General features: G+C 42.8%; 1 protein-coding gene across 5 annotated transcripts in view; it reads left to right on the top strand.

Moving 5' to 3' along the window:
• Positions 1–2,325: 2,325 nt before the first annotated feature.
• CENPE (centromere protein E) overlaps positions 2,326–15,106 on the top strand; it is a 73,694-nt gene continuing 60,913 nt past the window's right edge. For 3 of the 5 annotated variants that reach the window (XM_043545262.1, XM_043545259.1, XM_043545260.1), the window contains exons 1-9: positions 2,419–2,780; positions 4,204–4,298; positions 5,175–5,264; positions 5,348–5,466; positions 7,224–7,343; positions 12,541–12,622; positions 12,824–12,891; positions 12,974–13,042; positions 14,634–14,685. In XM_043545262.1, coding sequence (XP_043401197.1) covers positions 2,725–2,780; positions 4,204–4,298; positions 5,175–5,264; positions 5,348–5,466; positions 7,224–7,343; positions 12,541–12,622; positions 12,824–12,891; positions 12,974–13,042; positions 14,634–14,685 — 751 coding nt within the window. In that variant the 5' untranslated portion in view covers positions 2,419–2,724. Of the gene's footprint in view, positions 2,781–4,203; positions 4,299–5,174; positions 5,265–5,347; positions 5,467–7,223; positions 7,344–12,540; positions 12,623–12,823; positions 12,892–12,973; positions 13,043–14,633; positions 14,686–15,106 lie in introns of those variants that run through there. The other 2 variants (XM_037896981.2, XM_043545261.1) reach the window with 2 other exon arrangements.

Below are 15,106 nucleotides of genomic sequence, written 5' to 3'. Positions count from 1 at the left end.
AACTGCCCTCACAGGACGGCAAGGTTCCTCTAGGTCAGAATTAAAGTACTCGTTCTCTAGTACACTAAGCAAACTCGGTTTCCTTCATGTGTCTCAAAGCTAGCCTTCCATCACTACCATTCACCCTGCTCTCATGCCTCTCCTTATAGGCTTTGACGTAGCCTGCACTTAAATACCAATATAAATTATAATATCAAAGTAGAGAAAGGAAAAAAACCCACAAAGTTGGAACTAATAAGACGGGTGCAAACTCAAAAAGCAATCATACTGGTTTTGGTGCTACATCTAGTTCTTCTCTTGTACTTTTATCTAAGTTAGTTTGTAAGCCATTTGGGACAGGTGTTACATGTGTGGACAGTACCATGTACACCAATGACATTCTATAACAGCTATTAATAATATAAAATGGGGGTGGGTTTGGAGGGGAAACCATATAGTTTCCTAGAATAATATAGCAAAGTCTACACTTTTTTGAGAAATTTAGAAATGTCATTGTGAGCTTCTTGCATCCCCATCACTCCCAATGAAAAAATCATAGATTTGTCCCTGTAAAAAATGTGTTGAGCAATGTAAATTGAGAAACATTCTAAATATTCCTTTAAAAGTCATATGCGGCAAAAAATTATATGTGTAAATCAATCAAAATTGGATGCTTGGAGCCAAATATTTCAAGGTGCTGAGCACTCGCTGATGGTGTGTTCAGCAACTCAATGCTTGACCCACATTTGTAATAGCTATTTACCTTGATTTATGCATATACTTAAAACAGTTTCAGAAAATCTCTAATAAGTTGCATATACCCCATTTTTATTAACATGTTTCTTTATGAAAAATGGATCATAAAAGCTGATTAGGGTCTCCTGTCAAACTCTGGAAAACACTGTTCCGAGACAATTTTGCTGATGTAGCATGTTTTCTGTTTTTTCACACCACATTTTCATTAAGGACAATATCTGAAAAATCTCTGTTGTGTGAGATGTACTGGCATTTTCTTGCAGCTTATTTCTCTGTTACAGGGAACAGTGAATTTTCAAAAGTGACTATGTTCAAAAGAAGCAGTTTTAGGGCTGCACCTACATTAGAAAAATTAGGACCTGTAATTCACTACCAGATCATCGACATCTGTATTATACATACGCTATTGAAAGGATACACTTATAGGCCTGTTCTGCATTAGGACCTGCAAACTAGTGGCAGCAAAAGTACTCTGATGTTTGTATACCAGTATCATCTAATACTGGAGGTGGTAAAAATACCTGAGCTCTGTTGACCTGAATGGCTTGCAGGATCAAATATTAAATTTGTGACATCATAATAACTGGACAGTTAATTACTAAAGGCTTACTGTCTATAACAAAATTACTGAAAAAGAATTTAGGGTTCAATTCTGCTCTTTGTGCAATCAATGGCAAAACTTACATTAACATAAATGATTAGGGCCCTACCAAATTCACAGTCTGTTTTGGTCAATTTCATGGCCATAGAGTATTTAAAATAGTAAATTTCATGATTTCAGCTATTTAAATCTGAAATTTCATAGCTTTGTAATTGTAGAGATCCTGACCCATAAAGATGTTGTGGGGTGGTTGCGGTACTGCTACCCTTACTTCTGCGCTGCTCCTGGCAGTGGCTCTGCCTTCAGAGCTGGGCAGCTGGAGGGCAGCTGGAGGGCAGCTAACCGGGAGCCCAGCTCTGAAGGCAGAGCCACGACCAGCACCAACGCAAGGTAAGCGTGGCATGGTATGGTATTGCTACCTTTACTTCTGTGCTGCTGCAGGCGGGGTGCTGCCCGCAGAGCTGGGTGCCTGGCCAACAGCCACCACTCTCCAGCCACCCAGTTGTGAAGGCGGTGCAGAAGTAAGGATGGCAATACCGCAACCACCACCCCCCCCCCTTCCCCGCCACACACACACTAAAATAACCTTGTGGAACACCACACCACCCCCACAACTCTCTTTTGGGTCAGGACCCCCAATTTGAGAAACACTGGTCTTCCCCATGAAATCTGTGTAGTGTATAGTAAAAGCACACAAAAGACCAAATTTCACCGGGGGAGAGCGGATTGCATGGTCTGTGATGCGTTTTTCACCACCATGAATTTGGTAGGGCCCTATAAATGATGTAGGGTCAGATCTTCCATAACCTCTCAGGCTAACCTGGGCTGGTGCCTGTGCAGATTGAGGTGCTGCAGGTATGTGGTGTCCATGAGACAAAGAATAAAGCTACAACAAAGTCTACGCAAAGACTATTATTTCACTAACTTGAGCTAACAATGAAATGCAGAGAAATGTCACAAAACACATCCCGCGGGCCGAACCCTGTGCAGCGTCACAGACTACAATTCCCAGCATGCCATACGTCCCAGCTGTGGGAGGGGTCGGAATAAAGGATGCAGCTTTGCACGTTGACAGCTGGAGTTTCTCGAGCCACAGCCGTTTCCTGGACTGTAAGAACGTAGCTGTTTGACCCCCATGGAACGTTCCTGCCCTTTAAACCTGTCTAAGTGGGGCTTGTTCCACGCGCCTCCCCATGAGCGTGGTTGACAGTGGTATAGTCCGGATTCCGGAAGTGCCTGTCAGGGAAGGACCAATAGGAAACTAGCCCGAGAGGAATTCAAACCCTGGCGGCAGTTGGAGACGCAGGCGGTAGCTGGTGGACGCGGTTGGGGTTGTGGAGCCGAGAAGGGCAACGGTTTGTTCCAACGGCGTGAGGCACAGCGGGGCGATGGCGGACGAGGGAGCCGTGACGGTCTGCGTGCGGATGCGGCCGCTCATCGCCAGGTGACTGCAGGGAACCGGAGCCCTCTTCCCCAGCCCCCCGGGCTCGGTCCTGCCCTGGGACCCCGCCTTGCCCCGCTCAGCGCCTGCCCGGCGCCCGCCCCTCCGGGGACACTTCGATTCCCCCCGGGAAGCGGGGCCTGGCCCTGCCTAGAACTGCCCCCGGCGGGGCCTCCCCTGCCCAGGCTCCGCTCGCCCCCAGCGGTGAGGCTCGTGCCCCGAGCCCTGCGGGCCGGGTACGCCCCGGGCAGGGGAGGGGGGTTGGGCGCCCGTGTCAAGCGCTCCGCGATGTGCTGTGAGAAGGGCCGTGGGGGAGCCGGTGTTAGCGCTGTGGCACTGAGCAAACGCTCCCATGGACGACGGGGACGGGGGTAGTTACAGCTGGGGCTGGGGTCTATTATTCGGGGCTCTCGACAGGTTCAGGCCGCTGCCACTTTGCTGAGCGCTGGCTCACATTTTGAAGGGGAGCTTTTGCAACGCAACGGCGTGAAGACTTGCTCGCTGAGCTGCCAGGAGCCGGAGCTTTCCCAGCAGCTTGCCTGCTGGGTTGGCCCTCACCTGGGCATTGCCCCAGACAAAGGGGGGCCTCCTTTTAGTTTAGCTCGCTGAGTGTCTGGTGTGCTCTTCAAGCCTTCTGTAAAAAGGGGTGTGAATAGATTTGGTGCCTCTTATGTGTTGGGGGCAGAAATTGATGCGATAAGGTGGGATTTGGAGACCAAGTATGATGCTTGGAGGAGAAGTGGGAGAGGCAAAACCTAGGTAAAGAGGCAAAGAAAGCAATGTGCCATGAAGCTGGAAAGGGGTGTCAGGGTCTGTAGGGAGAAGAGAAAATGAGGAAGCAGACACTGACCACAAAGCAGGAAGAAAAGAGATTTGTCGGGGGAGGGCAAAGTTGTGGAATAAAGAAGAGAAGATGAGACCCAAAGTATGGCAGGCATAATAAAACTTCTAACAAAGGTATGAAATAGAAAGTTGAGCTGGTGAATTACAGAGCACGGCTGTCTTATTCCTTAAATTACAAATTGTTAGAAATATTTTTGGCTAGTGGACTGATTTTTGGGCTCGTAGATGTTGGATAAACTTCATCTCTGAGTTTCGTGTTTTTTTTTTTTTTTAATTTATTGAGAGAAGAGTCTGAATTGTAGCAATTTATTCATGTTATAAGCTTGTGTGCTGGAAAACAGGGTCATAGATGCGCAAAGAGTCAAGTGTGGAACTTGTGTATTCTTGATTGGATGAAGTAGGTAGGTGACAATGATTTATGCCTCTAATCTTCTGTTGATGAAAATATGTTCAGTTAAGCTGAATATTACTTACCTAGCACTAAGGGAATTTCTTTAAAAGGAAAATATATGTACAAAATGAAGTGAACATTTTTTCTGTTCTGATCTCTAATAAGATTAATAAAACATCTCTTCCTCTTTAGAGAAAATGAAGCATCTGGAGATAAAATACAGCTTCACTGGAAAAGTGAAAATTGTACAATTTTACAAGTGGATGGTACAAGAACTTTTAATTATGGTAAGACCTTAAGGAATATCTATTTAGGCGCTTATATGGTCCTCATCACTGTAGTATCTGAGCTCCTCACAATCGTTAATTTTATCCTCAACAGCCCTGTGACTGACTGCGGTATAGCATGCTTCTCAAGGTTGCTTGAAGATTGCTGGCCAGTGACTCTCATGTGTTGTGTTTACTATTCATAATGATGTGACTTTTTTATGGTGCTCTGTTCTATGAAAATAATACAACCCCTGTGTTGGGAAGTATAATTGCCATGTTAGAGATGGAGAACTGTGGCATGGGCTAGAGTAATGCCTGGTCTACGCTACAGTCTTGCCAGCATATCTGTGTCTGCTAGCAATGTGTGTGTGGGGGGGGGGGGGGGAGAATCACACCCCTTAGAGCTGACATAGCTGTTTCTGTAGATGCAGCTATGCTGACAAGAGTGCTTCTGTCAGCTTAGCTAATCTCATTCAGGGAGGTGGTGTAGCTGTGCCCTAAGATTTGCCCTAGGAAGTCTGGCATAACCAAGAGCTTGATCAGATCTTCAAGTCTGACTTAAATGACTTCCTTCCTTGCTTCAGATCACAGTAAATAACCTAGTAATTATCTTGGTTATACTATTTAACTGTTTATAGCATCTTTTCAACTCTATATCCAAGTTTCCCGCACTTTACATATTACATTGTTATATTCTATTTTGCTTCAGTTTGGTTTTAGACAATCAGTTATATCCTGCATAAAATATTTTGGCATCATCCTGCAGAAAAGTTGGTTTTGGGGCATCAAGGTCACAGTCCTATTGGATGAAAAGCTGCCAAAATTGAGTGTGAGGGAAGTTCATTTTTCTCACTCTTTGTGCAGCTTTTAAAAAAAAATAAATTTCTTTTTAAGATTGCGTCTTTCATTCGAATGACAGCACCCAACAAGTATATGAAGGTGTAGCTGTTCCAATTATAAAGTCTGCTGTCCAAGGATATAATGGTAAGTTTCATATTGTTTTTACATGTACCTTATTTGTAGAAAGTGTTGGGTAGTGGTCAGTTAACATTTGTTCCTCTTTTTAGGCACTATTTTTGCCTATGGGCAGACTGCCTCAGGAAAAACATATACAATGATGGGGAGTGACAAGTCTATGGGCATTATACCTAAAGCAGTTCAGGATGTCTTCAAAATTATTTGTGAAGTAAGTAATACAGCTAAATTATTGTCACTTGGATCCTATACAAAAATATTAGGGAGGGGACTTGATAACAAGGAACTTCAAATGGAAACAAGTTACATGTGGTAGCATGTGTTGCAGTACTTTGCTGTGATACGTATCCTTGCATGAAATTTGGGAAAGCCCTCCCCTCACACTAGTAGCAGGGATGCGATCCATGCAGATCCCCAAGCCAGCTCTATATTTCAATATCTGTTTCCCACTGAATCTTGATTAAAACTTTAAATAAAATATCAAGTTCCGTATCTAGTAGTTATGAAGACTGGGTCTCATGAGGATCAGATTAGTACACTCTAAACTCACTTCTTTAAAGAAATTTTTTCTAAAAGATGAAAAACCAACAGTGGAAGAAGTACTCAGCGGAATCACAAACTACAGAGCTTTGCATAAGAGGTTCAGAGACTCCGAGACTGAAGGCCAGCAGGGACCATTAGTGTTGTCTGGTCTGACTTGCAGAACACAGGCCACAAGTGTGCTGGAGAGAAGGTTTGTGAGGAGGTGCAATGACTAAATAGTGAAAACTGCAGGTGTACTTCCTGTGCAGTGCAGCACAGCTAGAATACCTTAGGGTGTGCGTGCACTGGAAAAGCAGGCCAAGAAGAAAAACTTATAGTGCCATGTGTGCCCTCGGAAGCTAATGGGGGATGGCCATGGTTATTTCTCACTCAGATGTGCCACACTGGCAGCCCCCCTTGTACTCATGAAGCAAACAGTACTGCTTCTTAGGCATGTACGTACAGACCTATAGCCTACAGGCCAACAACTGCACCTGTGTAGAGTCCCATTGAAGTCAGTGGGGCCTGGACACAAGAAGCTGTTTGGATTGGGCCTCAGTGTGATGCAAGAGATTCCTGGTGCCATCTATGGATTGTGGGAGCGGGCATTAATAAATAATGGTTTAGTCTGTGAATTTGACAGCATAAGAGCACCCACGTTATGAGAAGTTTTGGGAACTAGTTTTTTAGTTTATATCTTCCCCTGACATGATGCTTGCTTGTGGTTTGAAGAGCTAGTAGGTAACATGGTACAGGATGCTACTTCCTCACTCATTGCCAAGAGCCTTAGGGCCTGGAAAAGATAAAACTTGTCATGAGTACCAGAGGCACCAGTGGGACTTAAGCTGTTAGCCATCAAGAGGAGATGAATGTCTGTGGGGGAGAGCGGAAGAGGGAAGATGGCTGCTGGAAGGTACATTCAGTCAAACGGAGGAAGAAGACGACAAGATGGCTGGAGAGAAGGGACCCAAATAACAGGGAAGTAGATGCGGAGAGGAGAGTCACTCAACGGGGATTAGGTTTAGAAGAAAGAGCAGGAGAAGGTAGTCTAGCAGCAGGGAAACATGTGCAGAGGGGAGAACGAATACCCAGCTCTTAAACAGCGTTTTTCATCAGTAGATCTCAAAGCAGGTTAGTATCTTTATTCCCATCTTATAGATAATGAAGGGCAAAAATAGAGTACCAATCTTTTTTTTTTCAAAAAGGGGTGAAATACACATTGCATTAAAGATAAAGTACCTAACTACTTCTCCTTGCAAGTAATTATGGGACTATGTATCAGAAGGGAGATGGTGTGCACATTTGCAAAGAGGAAAGGAAAGTCAATGAAACAAGCTATGTAAAGATGTAGTCCAAGACGATGTAAAAAGCTGAGCATTCTTCCATGAAAGCACTTTTTCCCCCCCTCCAACTTCTGATCTGATGATGCTTGTCTTTAATCTTTAGATTCCAGGTAGAGAGTTTCTGTTGAGAGTTTCCTATATGGAAATATACAATGAAACCATAACAGACTTGCTCTGTGACAGCAGGAAAAACAAACCTCTAGGAATTCGAGAGGACTTTAATGTAAGTAAACCAAGGTGACATAAGACACTTTTTTTTCTCTTTATTTGATGCAACAAACCACCTCTGTGGGCATGGATTCAAATCATGAGATGCTGATCTAAATGGAGTCCATGGCTGAATGTTTGCCAGACTGTGTAATCTTGATTGAGCTAGATTAAACTAGAAGGATGCTGCAGAGCTGGATTTAGGTGCCCTCGCAGAGGGATGGCTCTTTGAGGTTCCTGTGGCTATTCTCATTTGGGTTGCACTGGGCAGTGCAACTCAGATGGTGGAACATTCTAGCAATGCTTGTTAGTGCTCACAGGCCACTTCTACTCCACCCCTCAGCCTTCCTGAACATTTTATGGGTGAGATGTGACATCTGCTGCCTCAGTTCCTTCCAACTGCAGCAGCAGATACATGTGAACCTCTCTGGATCTGGAACCCTCTAAATAATCTTAGTGCCTTTTATGAGATACTTGAAGTTATTCTTCATTCTGGCTTCCAATTTAATGGCTGATCCAAAGGTGAAGAGACCTGGTTTTAAATACTCCTGAGGGAATTCTGCACCAAAAAATTAAATTCTGTGCGCAGTATTTTAAAATTCTGCACATTTTAAGTAAATTTTATTTTATTTGTCAGTAAATAAATGTGACTCCAGCCTGCCAATGGGGAGCATAGGCCACTGGCTGCATTGAGATTGGAGAGCACCCTGAAGCCCCCACTCCCCCAGTACAGAGACTCAGCAGTGAAGGTGCACCTGACACAGTGCGAGGGCTGGGCCTACCCCAGAAACACCCCGTGGCCCTATCCCTCTACACCAGGTGTGGGTGGGCAGGCTCAGCCCAGCAGGATCCAAGTGTTGAGGGGCTTAATGTAGGGGGATCCAGGTGTGGGATGAGAGGTTTCTGTGAGGGGCATTCTGGGTGCGGGTGGCGCAGGGGATCCAGGTGAAAGTGGTTGGGTCTCAGGTTTTGGGGGGTTGGGCTGGAGTGGGGGTGGGGGGTGCTGGAGGGAGTGGGGTTTGATGGAGTGAGGGTCCAGGTGCAGCTGGTTGGGAATCAGTGGGAGGGTCTGGGTGTGGCTACAGTTTTTGTGTTTTTTCCCCCAGCATCATTACTGTGATAGCGGAAGTTCGCAGTATAGATTTGCAGTCAGGTCACGTACAGGAACAATGATCCTCCCTAGCTAAAGAGGAAAGCTCCTGCAAATTACCCTTTTCTACTCCCAAGAAGTGGAAAAGATTGGATGAGCGCTCTCATTTTTCTACAGAGACCTCCTTATGCACCATCAGGTTCAACAACACTAGATAATAGAAGGAATTCAGTTCTAATTTAGCTCATGAAGCCTCCATTTGAACCTATGGCTGACTATTTACTATTCCATTTATCTAAAAAATTAGGGCTGTCAATTAATCGCAATTAACTCAAATTAATTGATTTTTAAAAATTGCAATTAATCAGTTTTAATCACACTGTTAAACAATAATAGAATAACAATTGAAATATTGTTAAAAATAAAAATTAAATATTTTTGGATGTTCTACATTTTCAAATATATTGACTTCAATTACAAAACAGAATACAAAGTGTACAGTACTCGATACTTTTTTTTTGTTTTTCAATTCACCTCATAAGTATAGCAGTGTAATCTCATTGTCAAAGTGCAACTTACAAATGTAGTTGTGGTTTGTTTTTTGTTACATAACTGCACTCAAAACCAAAACAATGTAAAACTCTAGAGCCTACAAGTCCACTCAATTCTAGTTCTTGTTCAGCCAGTTGCTAAAACAAACTTGTTTGTTTACATTTAGGGAAGATAATGCTGCCCTCATCTTATTTACAATGTCTCCTGAAAAGGACAACAGACATTTGCATGGCACTTCTGTAGCTGAAGTTGCGAGGTTTTTATGCTAAACATTCATATGCCCCTTCATGCTTCAGCCACCATTCCTAAGGATATGCTTCCATACTGATAATGCATTATTTTATTAATGAGCATCAAATAAAATTGTGACACAATTCTTGCTGCCAAGAGTTCAGTGTCTCCTGCTGTCTGTGTTACCCACATTCTGCCATATATTTCATGTTACAGCAGTTTTGGATGATGGCCTAGCACACGTTCATTTTAAGAATACTTTCACTGCAGACTTTACAAAATGCAAAGGTACCAATGTGAGATTTCTAAAGATAGCAACAGCACAGGACCCAAGGTTTAAGAATCTGAAGTGCCTTCCAAAATCTGAGAGCGATGAAACATGCTTTCAGAAATCTTAAAAGAGCAACTCCGATGTGGAAACTACAGAAGCCGAACCACCAAAAAAGAAAATCAACCTTCTGCTGGTGGCATCTAACTGAGAAGATGAAAATGACTGTATCGGTCTGCACTGCTTTGAATTGTTGAGTAGAACCCATCGTCAGCATCGACGCCTGTTCTCTGGAATGGTGGTTGAAACGTGAAGGAATATATGAAACTTTAGCACACCTGGCATGTAAATATCTTACAACACAGGCTACAACAGTGCCATGTGAACACCTGTTCTCAGTTTCAGGTGACATTGTAAACAAGAAGCAGGCAGCATTATCTCCCGCAAATGTAAACAAACGTGTTTGTCTGAGCGATTGGCTGAACAAGAAGTAGGACTTGTAGGCTCTAAAGTTTGTATGTTGTGTTGTTTTTGAGTGCAGGGTTTTTTGTACATGATTCTACATCTAAGTTTAATTTTCCTGAGAAAGATTGCACAATAGTACTTGTATTAGGTAAATTGAAATACTATTTCTTTTTTTACAGTGCAAATATATGTAATAAAAAAATATGAGGTAAGCACTGTACAGTTTATATTCTGTGTTGTAATTGAAATCAATATATTTGAAAATGTAGAAAACATCCACAAATATTTAAATAAATGGTATTCTGTTATTGCTTAACAGCACAGTTAATCACGATTCATTTTTTTAATTGCTTGACAGCCCTAATTAAAACTCTTAACTGCCATAACATCAACCAGAGGAGTGAGTGCATCACGTGCCCTGATGGCCGATTTGCGTTCACTATTTCACAAAGACAAAAGGTGGAGTTTTTCACCCTAACCCTGGAGTCTTACCCAAAGTAGTATTGAGGGGGTTTTGTGTGGTGTTTTTTTTTTTCCCCCACGTTAACCAAACTATAAATTTGCCAATTATCTTCCCTCAATCACACATTAATAAGGGTGAATGAAAGTTACATGCTCTCAACACTGTAGGGTTTGCTTCCAAAGAGACTGTGTGTGGCCATCTGGTGCATAAATCGACAGCGCTCTAGTCTGCTGCACACGTAACTGGCCATGATGACCCTCCTCCTGTACACTAAAAGTCCTATAGTGTGCTTTACCCTGCTGTAACAGCAGTATGTCAAAGCACACTATAGAACTTGTAATGTACAGAGCAGGGTCTTTATGGCTAGTTAGTGTGCAGCAGGTTAGAGCGCTGTCAATTTACGCATCTGCTGGCCGCATATTAAAGTCCCCTTATAGGGAAGCCCTAAGAGGGCCCTAGCCTACTATCTAAACAGGGCTAAGGAATTTCACAGGTTTTCCCTCCCTCCCCGCCCCTCCCCCCCCATCTTCTTTTTTAGGATCACCTTTGATTGTTTAATCAACCTAAGGTAATGGTTGTGAAGTGATAGGCAAACAATATATAGAAGAAAGGTATAAACTAGATGTCATTTTGGGCCTTGCTATGATTAAATCATATTCTACTGCAGCAATGTCTATCTCCATTGCATACTTTAAACATGTTCTATTCACAGCAACCTGTAGGACTGCCACTTTAAGCTCTATGTATATACTTACAAAACACAATGCTTTAGAACCTCGGGTCCAGAACAAATGCCCCATTTGATAGACAGTACTTCAACCCTTATTCAAGTAGGACCCTGAGTTCTAACCTCAGCTGATGAGGTATTGCTTGCCAATCTGACCCATGAGTGCTGAAGATACAGAAGACTCTAAAAGAAGAAATGAAAGTTACTTACTTATAGCAGAATCCAAGATGGCCTCTGCCTGTTTTCATGCCTCACCTACCTTCTCCTTTTCCTCGGGTTCTTTTGAGCTCATGATTTTGAAGAGGTGGTGGAAGGAACTGAGATGGCATATACTATAGGGCCATGCCCCCTTTGATATTTGCCCTTGAAAAGCTAAGGGAAAAGTAGGATGGGTATGTGAATGCAGTAACTGGCACTGCTAGAAGAAGGTTCCACCATCTGAGCTGCACTTGCTGACATATCCAATGAGTATGAATATACAAAATCCCTTTTGAAGAGTGCAAGTTAGAAGTAAGCAAGCTTCATGTTGTGCCTAGAACTACTGCAAAGCTGTAATCAGCCTTGTTATTTTCTCTTTCCTAAGCATTGGAATGTATTTAGTCTCTTAAAATATATAACCTTGAGCAGTGTGGGAGCTTTTGGGGGTGGGGTGGGGGCTGTGAATGTCTAAAACACTTCTACAAAATCTAACTTCACGCTTTAATTTATTGTCGAGGTTGCAAAAATGCATCTGCAGTCAGCACAAAAAAGAACCTACACCATTTCCTCAGAGAGTTGCTTTAACACACTTCACCATCATAATACATTCAAAAGGGATACACCATCCACCACTTTTACACCTACATCACAGAACTATCACAGAACTATCAAATTAGAATTGTGGCCAATACAGCGTGAGCGGAAGTAGCCTGTTGCTGTCTTCAATTTCACTATACTAAAGTTTTGCTCGTTCTCCTTGTTAATGAGCACCGTTTGTTACATTAACTGCTTTAGCAAAGCTTTTGGAATAGGGGGGGCTCTTCTAATCTGTGTGGGGCACAAAATGTAGATCCTCCATGAATAGTGCCTTTGGAATTTTTGTTTCTCAAACCTTTGAAAAGTACAAATTTCCTTGAAAGATCTAAAAGCCCGAGGACCTTTCCCTGCCAAATCATATACATTTTAAAATACATCATATTGTTGAATCTCAAATGTTTGATATTGTCTCCTTAAAGTTAAAGTTGAGATATGTAGGTTAAAAATTTGTACTGGCAGCATTCTGACTTTATTCCCCAGATAGATTTGTCTGTCTTCACACTGCTGTGTGGCTTTTATTAATACATTCAACTGAAACCAGTGCATAATACAGTATGCACATCTATTTCTCATTTATTTTACAGTTGGGTGAAATTTGTGTTTAATTCTGTTTCTCTTGCAGAGAAACATCTACGTGGAAGATCTGATCGAAGAGGTGGTTGTTAATCCAGAGCAAGTCATGGAATGGCTCAGAAAAGGAGAAAGTAGGATGATTAGCCTCTCCATTGTTGATGCAATTTTAAAACACATGACTACTCTTCTAAATTTAATACAAGGCTAAAACTACAATCTCATAAAAACTATTATTTTAGTTTATCAGTTAGACTACTTTTGCTTACAATCTTAATATTGTCTGGAGCATATGGGGTTTTTGGATAACAAACAACATGACTTTACTTTGACAGAAAAACGACACTATGGAGAAACAAAAATGAATGAGCACAGCAGCCGTTCTCACACCATTTTCAGAATGGTAGGTGGCTGTATAGTCGTGTTTTTTGTTATGTATTAACTGAAAAGATGTGCAATAATCTTATAAGGCTTTCTTCTTTTAGATTATAGAAAGTAGGGAAAATGATCCTGCCAACACGAACTGTGATGGAGCAGTAATGGTATCTCATCTGGTAAGTTATATTTGAAAAAGGTTGTCGGGTACTAGGTAGGCATTAATGTGGAAACTTACAATTTTAAAAACAACTAAAATATTGGACACCACTAAAATGAAATCCTAAAATCAGAAATTCTCTCCCATCATATTGAGAATGAAACGCTCTGAATGGAAAAACTTGGGTAAAGGAGAAATATTATACTGTTTTAAGACTATATAAAAATATATATGTAAAAGTCTACTAGATATTGTGCAGACAGAGGCTGTGATGCAAAGTATCCCTGAAGGTAGTTTACCCACTACTTGGGATTTCCCTAGTGGAAGGGAAATCCCCTAAGGGGCTTAGAACTCCTACCTAACCCCTTCTGGCTGCTGGGACAGAAAGGGGTATGACGTGGGGAAATCTGGTTGAACACACAGTTGCCATAATTCTTCATAAGAACCTCTGTCAGTTGGTGCAAAATAGAGCAGATTTCAGGAGCCAGGTGGCTTCAGGACTAGAGGAACATAATGGGGGCTTACAGCCACTCTTGCTGACAGATTCAATAGCTGCTGGCTGTGATCCCTTTTCCCCTTTGTTTGATGTATTGATATTAGCAGTATGGCAGGCAAAGGAGGGAATGAATGTTTGGTCTATCGGTCTGTATTTGGGACTCTGAGAACTAGATTCTGTGTGCAATTCCTATTTAAAACCTCTCTAACATCTTGACAAACTACTGCCTGCTCTCTACTTTCTGGTGAACTGATTAACGGAGGTATTCACTAGTCATCTCTAATTTCCCCAGTATCAAACTTTGACTATTTGCATCTTGATCAGACTAGTCTGATCAGTAGTAGGCTATCTTCAGATGATAGCCTATTTCCTTCAAAGCAGTGGGTCTGTCAGCAGCCTTTGATACCTGGTGTTTATTGGTGGCTGGGTTGTACTCTTTGGTGGAGTTCGGTCAAGTATATCTTCAGTTTTTGAGCTCTCTCCTGAAATCGGAGGCCTATAAAGGTGACGGCTGGTTGCTAGGCATCAAGCAAGTCACCATCAAATGATACTGCAAGCTCATAATCCCTGTTACCTACTAGTTGCACCACATACAGATATAAGGGATTAGGAGCAAATATTGGTATTTTGGTACTTGACCTCTTCCATTGACCTCTTAGATTGGGTAGGGGGAGATGAACAGTTGATGTAGGCTCAATTCAGAGGAGGATGAAGGTAATGCTTATGTATTAATGGAAACTGAGGACTTGGCAGATTGTTTGTGCACTTCTGTTATTCAGGGTGAAGAGAAGGAGGTGACTGCTTGTGAGACAAACTTGTGTTTAATGGGAATTGAAATGTTTTTTGAAGAGTACATACTTTAAAAGTTGCAATGCTAGTTTACGAATAGTGGTCACAATATTGGTAATGGAGTCTACGGTGATATTTTAAAGCCATTTTCCCCATGCAACTTAAGAAAATATTGGTCTCACTGTGCAGTTGGTATATTACTACAGAAATGTCAAAGGCTTAACTGAACTTGGATTGAAATTCTTAGCATAGATTTAGCATTGAGAGCATTTAAAACTGACTTATCTGCAAACTGTGTCTCATGAAATCTTTAATGAATTTGCAGAACTTGGTAGATCTGGCAGGCAGTGAAAGAGCTAGCCAAACAGGATCAGAAGGTAGGTAAGGGGCGGCAGGTTTGTATAATTTTTGGTGGTGCCCAGAATGGATCCAAGTCCCTCTTTTCTCCCTCCCCCTTCCCACCCCCCCCCCCCCCCACACTCCTGCATAAGGCTCTGCGAGGGAGTTTGGGTGCGGGACGGGGTTTGGGGTAGAGGCTCTGGGAGGAAGTTTGGGTGTGGGCTCTGGGACGGAGTTTAGGTGCAGGCTCTGGACTGGGGTTGGGGGTACAGGAGGGGGTGCGGGCTCTGGGAGGGGGTTTGGGGTGCAGGCTCTGGGAGAGTGGGTGTGGGAGGGGTGCGGTCTCTGAGCTGGGACAGTGGGTTGGGGTGCAGGAGGAGGTTTAGGTGCTGGGTGCAGGCTCTGGGCTGGGACAGAGGGTTGGGGTGCGGGGTGTGGGGCTGGGCCAGGGATGAGGAG

This window comes from Chelonia mydas, chromosome 4 (genome assembly GCF_015237465.2).
Source record: "Chelonia mydas isolate rCheMyd1 chromosome 4, rCheMyd1.pri.v2, whole genome shotgun sequence".
NCBI classification, from domain to species: domain Eukaryota; kingdom Metazoa; phylum Chordata; order Testudines; family Cheloniidae; genus Chelonia; species Chelonia mydas.
This window is presented reverse-complemented; position numbering and strand designations above follow the sequence as displayed.